We start from the raw sequence: 18,316 nt of genomic DNA on the forward strand, positions 1-18,316 counted from the left end.
AGACTTGTTCAAAAAGTCACAAAAAAATTCCTCACAGCATTAGCTCATAAGTTTTATAAGCAGAGTGATCCAAAAAATAGATCTAATGCATGCCTCAATTAACATCTATATGGAAAAAAATTGTTAAAATGTCATTATCTTAAACATATGCAATAATGTCATACTCATCCTTTACCACAGAACAAATAATATTTTTACCACGTTTAAAAAAATCACCCAAAAAGTCTTCAAAGAGGGAAAAAATCACCTTCATGCTTTGGGAACTAGCTAGCAGAAGACAGCCTTCAGCATATTTCTCTAAAACAGTCATGGACTTGGCTTGTACACCTCAACTCAGTTACTCAGCGTGAACTTGGACGGTGCTAGGAAAACATTTGGCTCATTTCCACAGCTGCTTTCTCTGAAGCCCTCATATGCAGCAGAGGGCCAGGCCAGCTCTGGGGAGTTTACAATGCCAGGTTTAACTTGGTGACATACTGAACAGCTCTGCTTCAAGCTCCACCCTTCTCAACCTGCCTCTACCAAGGTACTCCATCCATCCTCAGTGCAAAAGATGAAGGTTTTTACCAGAAAGACTCTTCCTCTCTGGTTTCATATGGAGATTAGGGGTTTATATGAAGATTACAGGCTGTTTTGCAACTCTCTGCAGTCAGTTGTAATGATTTGAATGTATTTCATTGAAGTATTATCAGATTTAGAAAAAATACATGGTATAGCCCCCACTCATTGCCATGTAGAGGGCAAAAAGAACCTCATGTTAGATTCAGAAACTTGGGAAAGAGCAAAAAATTACATTCCTGAAAACAAGGAAACTGGCCAATTTGATTTTCAGAGCCTTTGAATTTTCCCAGACAATGCCTGAACACTGTGAAAACTTGCCCAGCTTCCACTGCTAGAAAGGAATAAAAAAATGCTACTGAAATTTAGTAAATTGTTTCCATATACTTTTCTAAAATGGATATGGACCAGGACTTCATTAGTGATCTTTTTGACCAAATGAAATTAGACCATTCAATCAACTCAGCAGCATTTGCTTGTCTGTAGAGCAATAACTCCTGTTTTAACTGTAATATTACATGATAGACCCAAAACTTTAAGGAAAACTTCTAAATAACTACCAATTATAAATTTGTTTGATTTTATGAAAGTGTGGGGTGCTTTTGCTTTTAAAAGGTTGGCGTGCAACTTGTATGAGAATGTGGGTTTTGTGAAAAACTATCTAAATTGTGGCATTTACAGTTCACACAGACTTCCTTAGCCCAATTATCGTGTGTCTCAAGCTATAGCTCTTGCAGGAAAGTGACCTTGCTTATGTCTGCATCTCACAGAACCTGAGAAGCCTCAAAATGTCCTATATTGCACCATCAGAATAGCTGAATCTGAAATAACAGAGCTGTGACTTCTTGTCCCCCAGACTACAATATTTTATTAGTTGGGCAGACAAAGAATGCCATCAATTTAGATTAGGAAAACCCCTAAATCCATCAGAATTTCATTGCCTAACTAAGACAGTATTTTCACAAAATCACAGAATAAACTGAGTTGGAAGAGACCCACAAGGATCAAGTCCAATTCCTAGCTCTGCACAGGATATCCCCAAGAGTCACACCACAGACTTGAGAGCATTCTTCAAATCCTATTTTACAGAGCTGTGGTTGATATCTCTGGGACAAAATCTGTTAAAAAGAGCAATCTATTCATCCCAACTCTGAAAGTTTCCCAAACCTCTGCTTCCTATTTGCCTTACACTAATTACAGTTCTATAGCCTTTTTGCTCATTCTTGAATATTTACTATTGCATCACATGTACCTGAGGCTGTAACATGCTAGTCACAGACTGCTGCTGTACTTACTTGATGGTTACTCTGTTTGATGTGTCCTGCAGATCACCAGGATCAAAAAGCTGAGATTCTTTAAGTCCCAGTTCTTTGCAGCCTCTTAAGAATAATATGATATTATCCTGAAAAGAGACAAAAAGCATAAAAACTTTAAACTCTCTTTAACTGAAAAAATATCTTACCAAACCAACTTCTAATTTAGTAACTGCTCATGAACAGCCAAACCATTAGCTAAATGAAGAATCAAATACATTTCCAGTCACAAACTTTAAGAAGCCAGTGTAGATTTTGTTTGAAAACCAGATACGTATGAAACTTTTTTCTTTTTCTTTTTTTTCTTCCAATATATATAACTACCACAAGCTTGTTGGTTTGCTTCTTTTTAAACACAGACACTGGTAACTTTTTTAACTGGAAAAGTTAAAAATTTCTCCACCTACTGCTGGAGGCTGCCACACAACCTCCGCATGTTAAGGAGTAGAAAAAGTGTGATTTTTGCAGAGAGCAGGAAGAGTAGATATGAAAAAGCCTGCCACCATTTAAGCAAGCAATTTGTTCAGAAAACACTTTGTATGTCAGATTTGAGCAATCCAGTTAACACAACTGTTCTCCTGCCTCTCCAAATGTAACCAGTCAGAAGCCACTGAGAAAAGAGATAGGTGCTTTCTCCTGAAATAAAACCTTGAATCTACACCACAAGGCCATGTCTCTAAGAAGAAACAACACCAATTTTGTAACACTTCTTATGGAGGACTTATTTTTTCAAAGTGTAAAAGTGTAAAAGTTAGCAGTCAATAACTAAGAGAGGCTAAGTAACAACTGATATAAGTCTCTTTCAAACCAAGTCCAAGCAATGACACTATGGTTTGCACCAAGGAGATGAATCTGCATGGGTGCATATGCAGTTCATACAGGTTTTATACATATGCATGTACACCACTCCCCTGTTACAGAACCAGCTAACATGTTTTACATGGATAAATCTTGCAGTAGAGAATAGGGTTTTAGATATATACGTTTCTAGATCAGCAACTGCAGTGGTAGATGTGTTGACAAGATACAATGTACAGCTGGATATACTTTAAAGAGTCTCATCTCAAACCTAAAGCTAAACTCTGCACATAATGAAGTTACAGAGGAGCTGTTTTCATAAAAGCTGGGAAGCAGGGGAGCCTGGCAGTGTTCAGCTCTTACCCACTCTGCATGACAGAGCAGGATTGGTGAGCAGGGCTCTCCCCACATCTGCTCCCAGGCCTCTCCTGGGGCTCAGGGAGAGCCTTGTCTGTTCTGCAAGCAGCATGCTAATGGCCATGGCCCTCGGCATGCCAACACTCTCGCACACAAAGCTCGCCAGCCACACCACAGAAAACACAGGCTTGGAAATTCAGAGGAGTTCAAATCTCCCTTTCTTCCCTGGCTGCAACTTAACAGCTCTGGAGGGGAGCCAGCGGGGGGAAGGAACAGCAGTTGAGAGAGCAGAGAGCCCATAACCCAGAGAGACAGCATCATTCACGACATGAAAAGATGCCTGTAAAATTTTCCATCTGGCTTACTGTTTGCATTATAATTTTTCCAACTGCATCATGAATAACTCTTATGTTTACTCTTTGATGCAGGACAGTCCTGGTCACTCTCAAATGGTTGGTGGAGCAATGTGTAAATCTAACACATTGAACAAAAATGCAAAAGCATTAAAAAAAAATTCCTAACAATATTTCCAAATTTAACAAAAATATACAGGACACTGAGGTCATAGTAACCTAATAGACTTAGAAAACAATCAAAGGAGGAAGAATGCTGAAGATAACTAATTGCACCCATCTTTATGCCAGAAATTCAAATCTGAGTTATAATAAGCAGTAACAAAAATACCAGTTATTTGGCAGCCACGTAGTTTGGAAACTCAGTTCCTCTGATGAACAAATGCCTACTTCTCAAAAAAAACCAGCATCACCTACTCCAGTCTGGCTACATGCTTTTATTTTGATGGTCATCATATGAATAATGTTTGCCAACAGTCACTAACACTATCACCCAAACAATTCCTCAGACAGCTGGTATCTTGTATGGGCACAAATAACCACATGTGCCAACAAGATGCAATCAGTGAGAAGTTTCTGCTTTTGTTAACAATCTCATAATTATTACTTCCCAATGGTCCTAAAAATGGCATTTTTAAAAAAAGCATTGAAGAAAAATCCAACAAAGAAAATGCTTTCAAATTATATATTTACTCCAGGACACCTGCCTAGGCTGCCTAACCCCAAGCCAAAAATGTATCTCATACTACTGCAAAACTAAACTTTTCCTGGTTTGTTCTAGTACAGATGAAATTCACATTTTTTTAGTTCCATTGAGTCACTGGAGAAAAGCACTCCTAAGCCACTAAAGTTAAGACCCAGCTCCCAGTAAAATTTCTCTCAGGATTACTACACCTTGCATTGACCAGGTTCTGATTTCTTCAATTCTCAGAAAAATTTGCTTTTATCTTTCAAGAGAATTTATTGTTCAGTGTCTGTTAACTGCAACTATGCATTTTTGTAGCCCTCTAAAATGACACTATCATTGCTGAAGAAATTAAAGAAAGCAGAAAAAACAGGTTTACAAGTAAAGAAATATAAAAACCATGCTTACTTTAAACAGGTAACTGAAAGACACATTTAATGTGCCTGCCCAGCTCCTTACAACTTGGCAGAGTTAAATAGGTCATGCAAATGGGTCACACTGCAGTGGCAAGGATTTCAGGGTGGCCAGCTGCTGTGCCTCAGCTAACAGAGCAGTATCTTTTACAGTGGTCTCAGAAGACACATGACCAGAATTTGGTCCCTCTGGCAGCCCCCACGAGGCACTATCACACAATTTCCTCAATATACTAAATGGAGATGATATTGCTTTTCTCTCAGCCATTACTTTCTGCAGTTGCAGTGTTGGAGTAGACAGAGAATTGGTCACATCATTTCCTACAGCCCCAGAGGACCTGCAAGTGTCTCTTGCTGGCTCCTCTTGGTTTCATCCCACATCACCATACAATCAAAAATCTTCTTCTGGCTTTTGTCCTTCATAGACACAGAGGAAGAACAAGCAGATAGGTTACAGCCTAAATTTATTTTGTAGATTTTCTGTAATCTACAGATATCACAGATATCTATACAATTTTATTTATGCTTAATCTCTAAAATGACAGAAAGTCTAAATAGGCTGCATAGAGAAGACAAATGCTTCAGGGTGGTGACAGATCCAGGACACAAACACAAGATACACTGAGAGGTTAAATCCTAACTCTTTTCTGCTTGTCTCAGCAGAGTCCTGACAGTCACTCCAAGCAATGTCATTTAATTGTAAGTATATAAAATCAAAAAATATTAATGTAAATGTTTCACTATCCTGAATTTCAGAAAAAAAAATTAATCAACATAGAAAACTGCCAACTCGAGGGCAAAGCCAGGCATGAACCAGTAAGAAGGGTCATGGACTTAAGGGTGCAGAGCACTGACTCCCTGAGAACTTAGTCAGAAGGATGCATGGGAAGGAAGGGGAAAACCTTCCTGCTCTCACAGCTGCATTTCAACACCATCACCTTTTCATCCTTTCTGATGTGTCATCTGGCAGACTCACCTCTACAAAATCACTTTGCCAGGACAATTATCTGAAGATAATGCAGACAGAGTAGGTGATGGTGAGGTTATACCTTCATGAACGTGAAGGGAGAGAATAAGGGAGGGGTGGAGAAGATAACATACTACTCCCTTCTAGTATTTTTTTTGTTTTGTTTTGTTTTAACCTGTGTGTTATAAATATGAAAAAAATTGTTCACTGTATTGCATTAAGTAATTTTCCTCACGCATAGAGTGGAGCAGAAAATCCTGAACCCTGTAAAAAAGCCTCCAGAAATTGGCAGTTGAGCAGGACAGACACCCTGGAAAGTCACCACAAATTCACACAGTAGCACTGCCAACACACAAGATAGTTCAAGCTAGCGAGAATCAAATATTCACAGCAGGCAAATTCTCTCCATAGGATCTGCTGATCAGATGCAATGGCAAACAGCTTGAATTTGGCCCACTTCCATTCCTTTCATCTGCCACAATACATACAAAACAGTCTCACTGTATTCGCACTGCAAATCGGTCCTACAGCTTAGCACTGTGGAGCCATCGTTCGTCAGATGCGCTACTGCACGGCCCGGATGAGATATTCAGATAAACTTGGGGAAAATAAAAGCAAGTCAAGCTTTATGTCTGCACAGAACACTGAATAAAATGCCAAATACATGCCACTTCTGCAAGCTGGAGATATTATTAGCTGCCAGTAGCGCTGCTCTGTTTTGCAGGACAGCTGCAGACAAACAGGTGGCCTTTTTCATTTCTGGAATGCTGATATTTTCCCTGCTCCAGAATAAATTAGAAAATCTCTAAAATAAAATTTAAAAAAAAAAAATCCAAATTGCTTTTCTGAGTAGTTTCCAATAGACTCTTAAAAGCCTTTTGTTTGGTCTCAACATTTCTTCCTAATTCCCTTACTTTTCCATTTTATGTAAGAAATTAGTGGTAATAATTTATCTACATAAAAGCAGTGGATCTCGTCTGATTCACAGGTTCATAGAAATACTGAAAAATTCAGTTCATGTTCATCAGGAAAAAACTTCTATAAGAAAGGCTGAGAACTTTACATACATATAGATATATATATACACACACATATATATACTCATGTATATACATATATATGTGTATACATATATATGTATGTATACATATACACATATATACATATATATACACATATATCTATATATGTATTACTATTTCTCTAATATGCTTTTCTGTGTATGTTTATATACATATGTTTAATAATATATATGTGCATGTGTGTGCATGTGTATGTTTTACTGTTCCTCCAATATGCTTAGCTGTATATATAATAAAACTACATAAAAGATTGTTTTCTGTGGCAAACTCCAAATCAGTAGATTTGGAAGGACATGGATCATAGTTAGCACACATTCACTTAGAAGCTGAGGATGGTTAATTTCCAGAAGAAGGCTGAGAACTGAAGGCACCTCCCAGAATAGCAAAGGGGAGACAGGGCGGCTTACACCCCGAAAGGACTGCGGCACACAGTAGCCTCACCCACGAAAATAAAACGCTAGTGGGAACAAACGCAGAAAGACGTGATCCCTGGGAGCAGGGAGGGGAAGCAGGACTTACCAGCCCGCCAGCCGGACCGATCCTCGCCTCCCGGGGCCGCGACCCCGCGGCGGGGCGGCAGCGGGGCCGGGGCAGCCGCAGCGGGGCCGGGGCAGCCGCAGCCCCCGGACTCCACCCACGGCAGCGGCGCTTCCCGGCACCCGCCCGGGCCCGCGGGGGGACGGCACGGGGCGGGAGGCAGCGGGGCGCGGACCGTGCGAGCCGAAAGGCGAGAGGCAGGTCCAGGGAGCAAACAGCGCGATGATCGGATTGAAGCAGGAGGAGCAGGGCTCACCGGGCGGGCGCGGCACCGCCCGGCTTCACAGGTGGAGCCTTGCAGCGCGCCCCTGAGAACCTGGCGAAAGCTGCCTTTGCCAAGAAAGCCCAGCGTTTTTCCACTTCATTTCGGGCAGTCAAGAAGGCAAAGATGTGTCTCCTCCAACAACAGTCCTGCTTTCTTGTCAGAAAGGCAAAAAAACACCTTTAAAATGGTGTGAAGAAACGGGCCAGTTGGTACTGTACTTCAACTGCACAAAACACACTAGAAACCCCAAACGTGGCTCTAAGTGACTTTCAGGTAATATTTAAGTCTGCCTGAAGATAAAAATCATATAATCATAAAGTCATCAAAGTTGGAAAAGATCTTCAAGATCATCCAGTGCAACCATCCACTCAGCACTACCCCTGCAACCCCTAAACCATATCACCCAGTGCCAGATCCAGATGTGCCTTGACCACCTGCAGAGATGTGTCTCCACCACATCCATGGGCAATCTATTTCAAGGCCTGGTCATCCTACAAAGAATTTTTTCTATTACTCAATCTGAATTTCCCGTCTCATTTTAAAGTCATGTCCTTTAGTCCTCTCACTGTAGGCACAGCAGAAGATACCAACCCCCACCTCACTACCACCTCCTTTTGTGAATTTGTAAAGAGCAATGAGGTGCACCCTAAGCCTCCTCTTCTCCAGGCTAAACAACCCCAACTCCCTTTGAGTGTCCCAGTATCTGACTCCAAAGATAACTTGGCTGGAAGTGCCAAGGGGTTTAGACTCTGCTGCTCCCAACCAGGCCCGCTGGGGCAAAAACTGGCAAGTGCCTAGAGCAAGAAGAAGTGCACAACTCTGATGCTGCTATTGATTGTATAAAAACTTACAATTTTTCGATAATGTGAATGGAAGCTGAGCAAAGGAGGGAACATGAGCAAGAGCAGACTTCAACCTAACAGGCAGAAGCAAACCACGGGGGGGTAGGAGGGGTGCACACAGCGTGAGCACAAGGCTGATGCTATGACTTCACTAGTTAAGTAGGTCCTGATATTACCCCTTTCTACATCAGGTCATTATCCCTGAAGGCACAAATAAAACATTTAAACAACTGGGGGCTCAGTAAACTTCTATGTCTTTGGGGGAGAGAGCAGATGATGATCAGATGATGTGAACTCCCTCAGATTTGCCAAACTCAAGATACACCCTAAGATGGCTTTGTTTACAGCACTGAAAACAGAACATAGGCAGGCAGGGAAAAAAACTGAAAATATTTCCAGGCTATTCACTGGCTCTGATGCTGATGAAATCACAGCCAGATGACAAACAGATGTTAGACTTAGCCAGGTCTTGAAGAGGGGATACCTATCTGATGCCATGTTCTATGGTGACAGCCATGCTATGGCCAAGGAAGAGGATATTTCCTTTCCATCCCTTCTCTGCAGCTCAGTCTCTCAGCTTTTTAGTACCAGATGACAGTGCTTGGCTTATGAGGGATTTGGTATCTGTTCAATGACTTCTTCTGTTACCCACCTTTCACATTTATTTTTTTTTTACCATTTTTGTGAATAAAGTTCACAAAGACAAGGGTTAAAAACAAGCTCTCATACAGTGAATTGTAGCCAAGCATTCCTAGAAGCCACCGGGAATTCACCTTGCAAATCCAGAACCAGATGGGTTAAAGCACAAAACCAGCAAAAATGTGAGGCATGGTTCCTTTTGCTGTGATGGAAAGGACTGTTATTTATCTCACTCTGCCTTCTCGGTGGGTCTGTGAAGTGGGTCAATACAAAAGTTATGTCAGAGTGGGTTGGGAAAAGAGCTACAAAAGAGACAAGAATGAAAGAAGCATCACAACATCATGCTCTGAGGGCAACCTGAGCTCCCTTCTGTGGCAGCTACTTCTTACCCATCCTCCTGGCAATAGTTGCACTGTCTGTCTGAAGGAGAGGAAGAAAGGTCCTGAAGACAAATTTGACCTTTATTTTCACTCACATTATGTGTGCAGGAGTATGACTAACTTAAACACAGATCACAAGGGTTTCAACCCTGAAACCACAGCTAGTGTCACAATGGTTCCCTCTGGATATCCTCTGGGGAAACTGGGCACTTTCCTTTCTCAGCACATCCCTGCATCTGTTGTCCCCAAAAATGAGCTCTACAGCAAAATATAAAAATGGGCAAGAAATTCACAACCAAGGAGAAATTGCTGTTTCCTAAGTTTGGGTTATTTGTGTGTTATTATCCAGACCCAAAATACCAAGAAAAGTACAGACTCTGCCTATGGCTTTATAAGTACTCAAAAGACAGCCATCCCAAACAAACTGCTTTAAAAAACCAAAAATACTTAAGATTTAAATCTAATGTTTTAATTCATAAGAACCACTACATCAGATATCGTGAAAACAAAATTTAAGTAAAGGAGACCACTAAAGAAACTAACCTGAGCATTAAATGTTGGAGAGTATTTTTTTTTTGCGAGACATAGTGTTAAAGCTTATCACTCTTCATACAAAAAACAAACAAACAAACAAACAAACAAAACCACAGATAAATAAATTTGAATTACCTCTTGAGCAGTATATCCAAAAGATACAGCCCTAGGGTAGTCCAAAGGAGCACCACAAATAGCTTAATCTCCAACATAAGTAAGTCTTTCATGTGTTAGGTATAGTCATCAGTTAAACAGTGCTGAATAAACCTGTGCCTTTCCAGACTGCTGTCAGGCCAATTGTGTGTTAAGCCATGGCACTGCAGATACTTTAAAAAAACTATTTATGCATTACTGCTAAGAGGTGTACTTTGGTGATAAAAATGATTACCTGTGCAAAGCAAATGTATGTGCTAAGATTTACTCCATGTTTTCCTCAATTATACTAGCAAGTCTACAAAAGAAAATACCATTTTCTAACATAACCTGGCTTCTTTTCTCTGCCTGCAGAGTCCAAGCTTCGTGGGATCCCTTTGATCACATTTGATATCCCAGGGCACTGATACCCAACACCTGCTTTCTATATTTTGACTTGACTGTAGAGAAAATGACCTTGTTTTCCAGGAAAAGCAGTGTTGACTATTCAAGGGACCCAGCTCCAGGAAACCATCAGATTCGACTTGCAAAAATACCTTAGGGATGGAGTGGGTCTTGAAGAGAAGAAAATGAGGAAAATTTCTGTGCATCATGAGCCTGTCCATCTGAAAAGATGTTTCTGATTGTATTATAAATTATCTGACCAGCATCATCTATTATAAACCAGTACATGTAACACAAAGTATGATCAGGGCATCTGCATGCAGCTTCAGAGATTATTATCTGCAAAAATACTTCTCAATCTGTCATCACTACTGACTGCTTTTATTTTTTCTCTGTCACTACATACAGAGCAGATGACAAGGACCAAAAAAAATGAAGGAAACAAAAAAGAGCAATAGTGAGAATTATATATAATGCTTTTCTGGTATACAATAACTTGATTAATTAGAGACACAAAACTGCATTAGAGATATAGCCTTAATTCTTACCTTCCCCATGTAATCATTAGCTGTCTTCCCAATTAGGCACAGAAGTAGATTTCATCACAATTGTATAATCCCCAAAATACAGGGTTTTAATGAAAATATGTGCATGATGAACATAATCTGAAGTTTTTGTGACATCCCAGCTGTATTGGACCAGCTGAGCGTTCAGGGGCAGAGAACAGCTGAAATTTTCTACAGTTTATTTTTAAGGTCTGAAACTGTGACGGTACAAAAGAAATTGGTACCTATAATTAAAATATTGCTTCAAACTGCTAAAACTGAATATATGACCACCACCTGGCAGCCTCATAACACTTTTTCTAATTGCAGTAACTACTCCCTTCTAGTATGACTTTACTTTCTTGCCCCTTTTCTTTTACATGGTATATTCCCTTTTGCTTGGTATATTAAGTAAAGCTATTTTCCATTTAAGGCAGAAAATTGTAACATGTCAATACTTGGACTTCTCTCAGTAGACAGCAATCTACCTCAGGGATCAGGACACTTTGCATCCTGAGCTGTTGGAGGGCCTCTTCATCACTCTGTCCAAGTACAACTGCTGTAGGTGGGCCTCAAAAGATGCAAGAAAGCTGCTTGTGGGGGCCGGGGGCCTGGCAGTAGCTGTTAAAATCAGACCAAATCTCTATTCCCCAAGGCAAACAGCAAAATAGTGAAACCGCCAAGGAGAACTCATTCCTGTTCAGTTCATGACCTCTGCAAAAAAAGAAACAAATTCCACTTCTCCTTTCAAACTAAACATCTACTCTTTATTGCCAAGGAATATGTTTTAATAATCTGTGGTGTTCAAGGTTTGATAAACATCAGAAATCTTTCTGCTGCTGTTACACGATACCTGACATACATTATCCCCCCACTCACAGCTTTGCATTTTCATGCCAACACTACATAAAACCAACTGGACTTCTTAAATGTACAGGTTGGGGTCTCCTTAAAACACTTCTAAAAGAAGCTGTTCAAGTCCAAAAACCACAATTTTTTTTTAATTGGCTATTTCTACTGAATGAAGTTCCAGCACATTCCCTATGAAAAACCTACCTTATTGTTTTTACTTCCACTAAAAAATAAATAGAAAGCTTTCGTATTTAGGTGTCTAGAATTACTTTGGTGAGGAAAAGGAAGGGGAAGAAAATGAGTAATTTTCAATTTTCTGCAAGTGAATTTTACAGACAATAAAAATATCTGTGCAAAAATATGCTCAGTACATCAGTGTCCATTTGTGACTTTGACCCTATACAGTACAACAGCCTGAATTATTGAATACTCCAATACTATATCCATGTATCTGTTGCTTTTCCAGATATGAAATAATATTAATATATAATAAATAATATATAATAATAAATAAATATTTGGTGTCTAGATGGCATAATTATCAGTGATCTTGAATATCTCCAGTTTTGGTGGGATTTTTTATGGTAAATATTCATGACAAAATGAGCTCCCCAATAGTCTGGCAGCAATTTCTTTTCCATTTCTTTTCAATCATCAGTAAGCAGTCTCTAGATTCAAGACATAGCATGACTATTCCTGAAGCTATTGTAGCTGTAAACCTAGATTGACTACACAGAATAGCCTACTTAAATTACTTAAATTGCTAAGTTTGCAGTGGTCATGCAAGCATGCCTTTGAAGAGCCATTTGGAAATCAGGATTCATGGATTACATCTGGATGCCAGTGTAACTTGCAGTTGTGAAGACTAAGCTTTCAGGACAAGTAAAATGTAGTACAATAATGTAATGTATTTAAGAAGCAGAATTTCCCTAAATTAATGGAACAAAATCAATGATTAAAGCAAAAGAGAAGGAACAGAAAACTTCTTTAATATGGTGCATTCCTATTGCAAAGCATTTTCCCAGCTCTTTCACGATGTCTTTGTTTCAGTTCCTCTGGACATCAGAACAGAGGATGGGAAAGGATGTGTCCTCTTACAGGACTGATACCCCTGTTGTTCAGTTTTCTTCAACACATTAGAGGTGTACTATTGCAACACCCTCTCTTCCCTCAGAATACACTAAGAAACAAGGGTAGGAAGATGTGTTCATAACATGGATCACACCAGGTTTAGAAACAGGACCAAAACAGTGAAGATGGCAGAAATAGCTTGTCTTTTTTGCTGGTGAAGGGGACAGAAAAAGAAAACAAATCAGCTATCACTGATAATTCATTCTTAAAACTTCAGTTAATACACTACCCTCTGTCCTTGCCAGACCTGAGATAAACTTTTGTTTGTTAGAAGAAAAGAGCCAATCATAATTCAGCTTACCTGAGTATAACCAGTGTCTCCTGCTCACAACAGTCACAAATAAGGCCAGCAGAAATGTTCATGTGCTATCAAATAACAAGCTTCCAACTCCTCACCTGCTACTTCTGAAAACTGTTTCAATTTAAAGCCACATTAAAAAAGTAAGAAAACTTAGCTGATGAGACTTTATAAAGGAAAACTGTAAATTTTACATAAATATGATTTTTTTCCTTTCCTCAACAAAGAGCCAGGACTCAGAGTTGATCAGAGGTATATCTAGACAGCAGAACCAGTACAGTCTAGCAAGATTATTAGGCCAGGCATCAAAGACCATGAAAGCTGCTGTACTAGCTCCAGCAACAATAAGAAGCTGCCAACAAATTAGCTGATTTAAAGCACTGCAGAGTCCCAGTCACTAGCCAGCTCACGTCTCCAAACCACTCCCATAGGTGCAGACTTCTGGAGAATGCAAATGTTACACATGGCTACCCAAAATGAGCTCAGGGCCAGCAGGACTTATTGGCTTTGGCAAGCACTTCTACAGTGTCCTTCCTGGCTACTGGAGAATACATTCATCAGACACAGGACTGCCTTGCTTGAATGTACTGACCCAGCTGACAGTCACCACTGTGCTGAAGCCAATCAGCCCTTAAGTGTGGAGACCCTACTAAGGGCTACCTGGGGTTTACAAGGTCAAGAGATATCCATCCAAATACAGGGGCTACAGAGCTATGCAACCACTTTAGGTGATGCAGGAGCACTGCCCAAACTGCAGCACAGGAGCCCACCTATCCAAGAGGCACCAGACCCTGGTCACACATGTTCTGCATACTCTTTGTACATGCCAGCAAGCTCAGAGCTGCACAGGGGCTTCAGCATGCTTTTGACTGCAGAGACAGTGGAGAGTCAGCAGCACCCACTTTCTGGGGCTTTTTGGCTACCTAGAAATCCCTAAATGTGCTGTGCTGCACTGCTAAGGCCATTTGGACCATTTGCCCTCAAATGGGAAAGGCTCTGGCATCAAGCTGCTCTCCTGCAAGAGCTGATGTAGCTGTCCTGAGCAAGGGTGAGGGCTGTCAAACCCAAGTAGACTGCTTAGTGAGCTGCCCACACCCAAACCACAGAGGTTATCCAGGGTTCTGCATTCTCTGGCATATCCTAAGCTCCACCTTCCATTATCCTGAATAGAGTAGTTGACTGTTTTTCCTCTTATTTACTTCCCATTCTCAGTCTGGCATTTTTATTTCTCCAACTTTCAAAGTTATAGAAGACAAGAATATTTCTATGCTGCTTTAAAAAGTGAATAATTTGTGTTGGAAGCTGTGATGGAGAACACTGACCACAATCTTTGAAGTTCTCGGTGTGCAATTACTTACATAATAGTTTGTATTAAGGCTTAGGTGCTGGATTTCTAGTATTGCTCATAAATTTTAGCCAGATGAAAAAGAATAAGCAAGGCAAACTACTCTTGGGAAGATAAACTATCTATCTGCAAGAATTTTTGATGCAAGTGTGAGAATACCAAGAACTCTCAGTTCTTAAAAAATTTGTAGAGGTCTGGAATTCCAGGAGTTTCAGTTCTCTAGGATCATAATTTAGAAAGTAAATTTTAATCAGGATTGGGTGGCTCAAGAGATTGGGTAATAGTATTTTAAAAAGCAAGTGATTAATCTCTGATCAACCAGAGGGTAAAGACTAAAGAGCATTTAAGGTCTCAAACACCCCTGGGAACTAGCCAACTTAGTCTAATACTGTGAGTGCTGACCCAAGGCAGATTTTGGATTTTCTCACACACAGTCCTCCTGCTTATGAGTAGTCTCCTCTAAATTTCATTAGAACTATTCCATCATTCCCCCCAAAATTCTGCATTAGTTATGCCTTTGAAATGCCAATGGCAGATATATACTGAGTTTGCTGATAACACTGTGCTGACAAATACCTCTCTGTCCCTTTTCACTACAGCTATGTGTTTTTTCTTAATTACAGACTCCTGAAGGCATCAGATTGAGGTGCCATATAGCGTAATAGGGAAGAGGAGATTCATATCAGCAATTTGATACTTTTCAGGAAAACGGATTTTGGTCAGCGCTGACTCTGTCATTTAAAGATCTGAGATTCACAAAAATGGAGGCCAGGCAGGTCTGAAGATACAGCTCCTGAGCTCTATTCAAACTAATCACAATATTGGATTGAATTTTACTCTTTGTGTTGTTTCAGATAGAATGAAAGAACAAGGAAAAACTGCTGCAATATTGCTGAAGATAAAGCATTACCCATTCTAAAATATTCTGCTAATACCTTGTTTACTCAAATATTTGTGGGACTGCAGCAGTTGTCCAAGAGGATGCAATTATCTCGCTTTTTCTTTGTCTAAAATTCTAGTCCACTGACATATCAGATTCTACCCAGTCACTCTTCAGTAGTGTAAAAATAAAATACAGGCACGTACACTAAGGGAGATGATCAGTCTAGCCTGACTTCTCAAAACATACAGAGCAAAACAAAACCTCCTCTGACAAACTTTATGTCATGCTACTTTTTTACATTAGTCTGTCACTAAACACTGTATTTAGTTATGAATTTTATGTGCTCTTTTGGCCCACAACATATACTTATGTACTTCTCTTTACCTCTACAGAGGCTTTTGTAAGAGCTCTGACAGCACTCCTTGGGAACCATTCTGTTTTATTTACCAGTTTGCAACTAGTTTTGCCAATGATTGCTGCAATTCCTACATTTGTTCATAATTTATTTTCTGAAATATCAGAAAATACATTGTTTCCAATATACAGTATCAAGCCTGTAGTAGTTATTAATTTTTTTAAATCTGCTTGTGTTTTCTTTGAAAAGAAACAAACAGTACAGCAGAAACAGTGTATCTGTGTCTGGTGCATGTGGCACTCTCAGAATATTTCAAGTTTTCCTTTTCATGCAGTTGCTATAGTTTAAGAAGCAACTACTATCTGACCTCCTTAGGGGTAACAGGAGAAACTTAATGAAAGAAAACATCCAGGAGTTGTACGAAAATAAAGGGGTTTTTTTTCTACCTCTGCAGATGTCAAGTGAAAGTCGCATGAAATATTTTTCTAAATCAAAAGCTGAGATATTTTATTAGCTGGTGCTACTGACCTGTGCAGACAGTCTTTTGGCACAATTTTCACAACTTGTTTACAGTATCACCTCAGTTATCTAGAACTGTGTGTTATCCCCACAAGGGTCAAATTCCTGACATGTATTAATTACACTGAAAATTGCCCTGGATTACTTGAAACCTCAAATAACTGAACCTATCCACTATCCTCCCTTTTAAATAACTGAGGGTGTACTGTATAGGGGTGCTAATGCTTTGTGGCTGATCCCTGTAACTCCAGAAATTAATACATGAACGTCACACTTCTTATCTAGCAGGTCTGCCAGCTTTGGTCTGAGAACCAGGCTTGAGAGGCAGAGAGCATTTTTAGCATGGTCCTATTCACTGCTGTGGGCTGCAGGACAGGAGGAGATAGGAAGGACAGGAAGGTTATAACCAAAAAACCACTGACCAGCATTCCTGGTCCATGCACTGCTAGCCAAGGAAACAGACCTGCTTCACAGTTCAGCTCTCTTTAGTTGCCACAATGACCTTGGATCTATCCTGTAGTCAGCCAAAGACTGGGTGCTGCCTGCACAGTAAGTCTGTGTCCCACTGTTACTTCAGCTTTTTATTGTGCTGCATCTTCTTGTGCCCATTGCCAGCAAGTCAGGCCTGCAGCTTCTCCCTGAAGGTACTCACCAAGCAGCTTCACAGGAACCTCTATAACTTAATTTATATCAGGGTTTGAATGTAAAGATGTCAATTCAATGACCTACTGACAACTTAGGTAATTTAGCCAACAGCAGGCATTGGCTCTAAGATCCCTAATGCTGTTGCTAGGCAAAAGTGGTAAAGTTAGGATTGGTTTTGGAAAAACCAGGGAGCCTCTTTCCAACCAAACTAGAAATAGTATTCGAAGAACAGCAACGAGGCAGCTTTCATTAAGAAAAGGTATGAGAAATATCCAGGAACACTTGGTAACACCCATAGGATTTGCTGGCTGTGCAGCCAAGCTCAAGCTACACAGCATCCATCCAACCCAACAGTTATAAATGGCAAGCAGCAAGAGCATCAGCAGCCTAGGCTGTCAGCTTAAGGCTTGAAATTTGTTGCCCCACAACAGGTGCAAGGGTGAGTGTCACAATCTGGCACTCAGTCCAACATGCCTCCCAACACACCAACACTACTTTGCAATATATTAAGTCAAGTAACATCTCTTTAGCAATAAAAGAAGACCAAATAATACAACATTATGATTAAAAAAGAAGAGAAAGGGGAAACAGGAAAATCATTCATGTTTACCATTGGCTTTATGGGGTTCTAAACTTGGTTCTAAATTGTGCATGAAAACTGCTACAATTCAAAGGAGAAAAGCTGAGGTAATGAAATAGCATAACAGAATGGACTGAAAAAAGCTGAGCTGAACTCAGTACACACTTGGATGCATGCACACATTTAGTGAGTTCAATACTCTCCCCTTATTGAAAAGCCTGAAAGGAAAACTCCCTTTCACACATCATGCAGTAATAAATCAGCATGTACTATTGCTCCAAAGAAAAAGAGACTTTTGCCATCTAAGTAATAGTGCTTCCCACATAAAGATGAGGAGGCAGAAACAAACAAATACAGGCAGTAGTGAGAACTTTAATAGAAGGACACCATGCCAAAGAGCTGAGGATTGCCTCTGCAATAGCAATACTAATTTTCTAGACCATTAGTTATAGAGCTTGTCCATAAATGAATGTGCAATTCTCCAACTAAGATGTGAGGCAGATTTGCACATGATATCACAAGGTTTTTCAGCTTTCAAAAGGTTAATGGTTAATGGTTTTGATGACCCTCAGTAAGATAGTTCAGCCTATCACTGTATTTTCCATAAGCAATTAACTAAGCTGTTTCCTCTGCTGCATTAATTTTAACAGGTTTACAATAGTAGCATTAGACCTCTGGACATTTAAGAGGAAACGCATTACAATTGGAAAGTACCATGCCAAGCAGGAAGCAAGTGGCTTTAATCCAGGAGCAGTGAGGAATGCAGAGACAAGGAGAAATCAGTGTCAGGTATTTCAGTCTCTATGAACTCTTGACCACAGCACCAAACTACAGGATTTTACTAGGTTCTTAAAGTAAAGAAATCATTTTGCACGGATCTTTAAGGCACCAGTTTTCCATTAG

General features: G+C 40.0%; 1 protein-coding gene across 5 annotated transcripts in view; it reads right to left on the reverse strand.

Annotated features, from left to right (window-relative positions):
- LIMCH1 (LIM and calponin homology domains 1) overlaps window positions 1–18,316 on the reverse strand; it is a 173,014-nt gene that overhangs the window by 71,499 nt on the left and 83,199 nt on the right. For 4 of the 5 annotated variants that reach the window (XM_056489812.1, XM_056489811.1, XM_056489815.1 and 1 more), the window contains one exon: window positions 1,854–1,960. In XM_056489812.1, coding sequence (XP_056345787.1) covers window positions 1,854–1,960 — 107 coding nt within the window. Of the gene's footprint in view, window positions 1–1,853; window positions 1,961–7,045; window positions 7,146–18,316 lie in introns of those variants that run through there. The other variant, XM_056489813.1, reaches the window with a different exon arrangement.

Source organism: Oenanthe melanoleuca, chromosome 4 (assembly GCF_029582105.1).
Source record: "Oenanthe melanoleuca isolate GR-GAL-2019-014 chromosome 4, OMel1.0, whole genome shotgun sequence".
NCBI lineage: Eukaryota > Metazoa > Chordata > Aves > Passeriformes > Muscicapidae > Oenanthe > Oenanthe melanoleuca.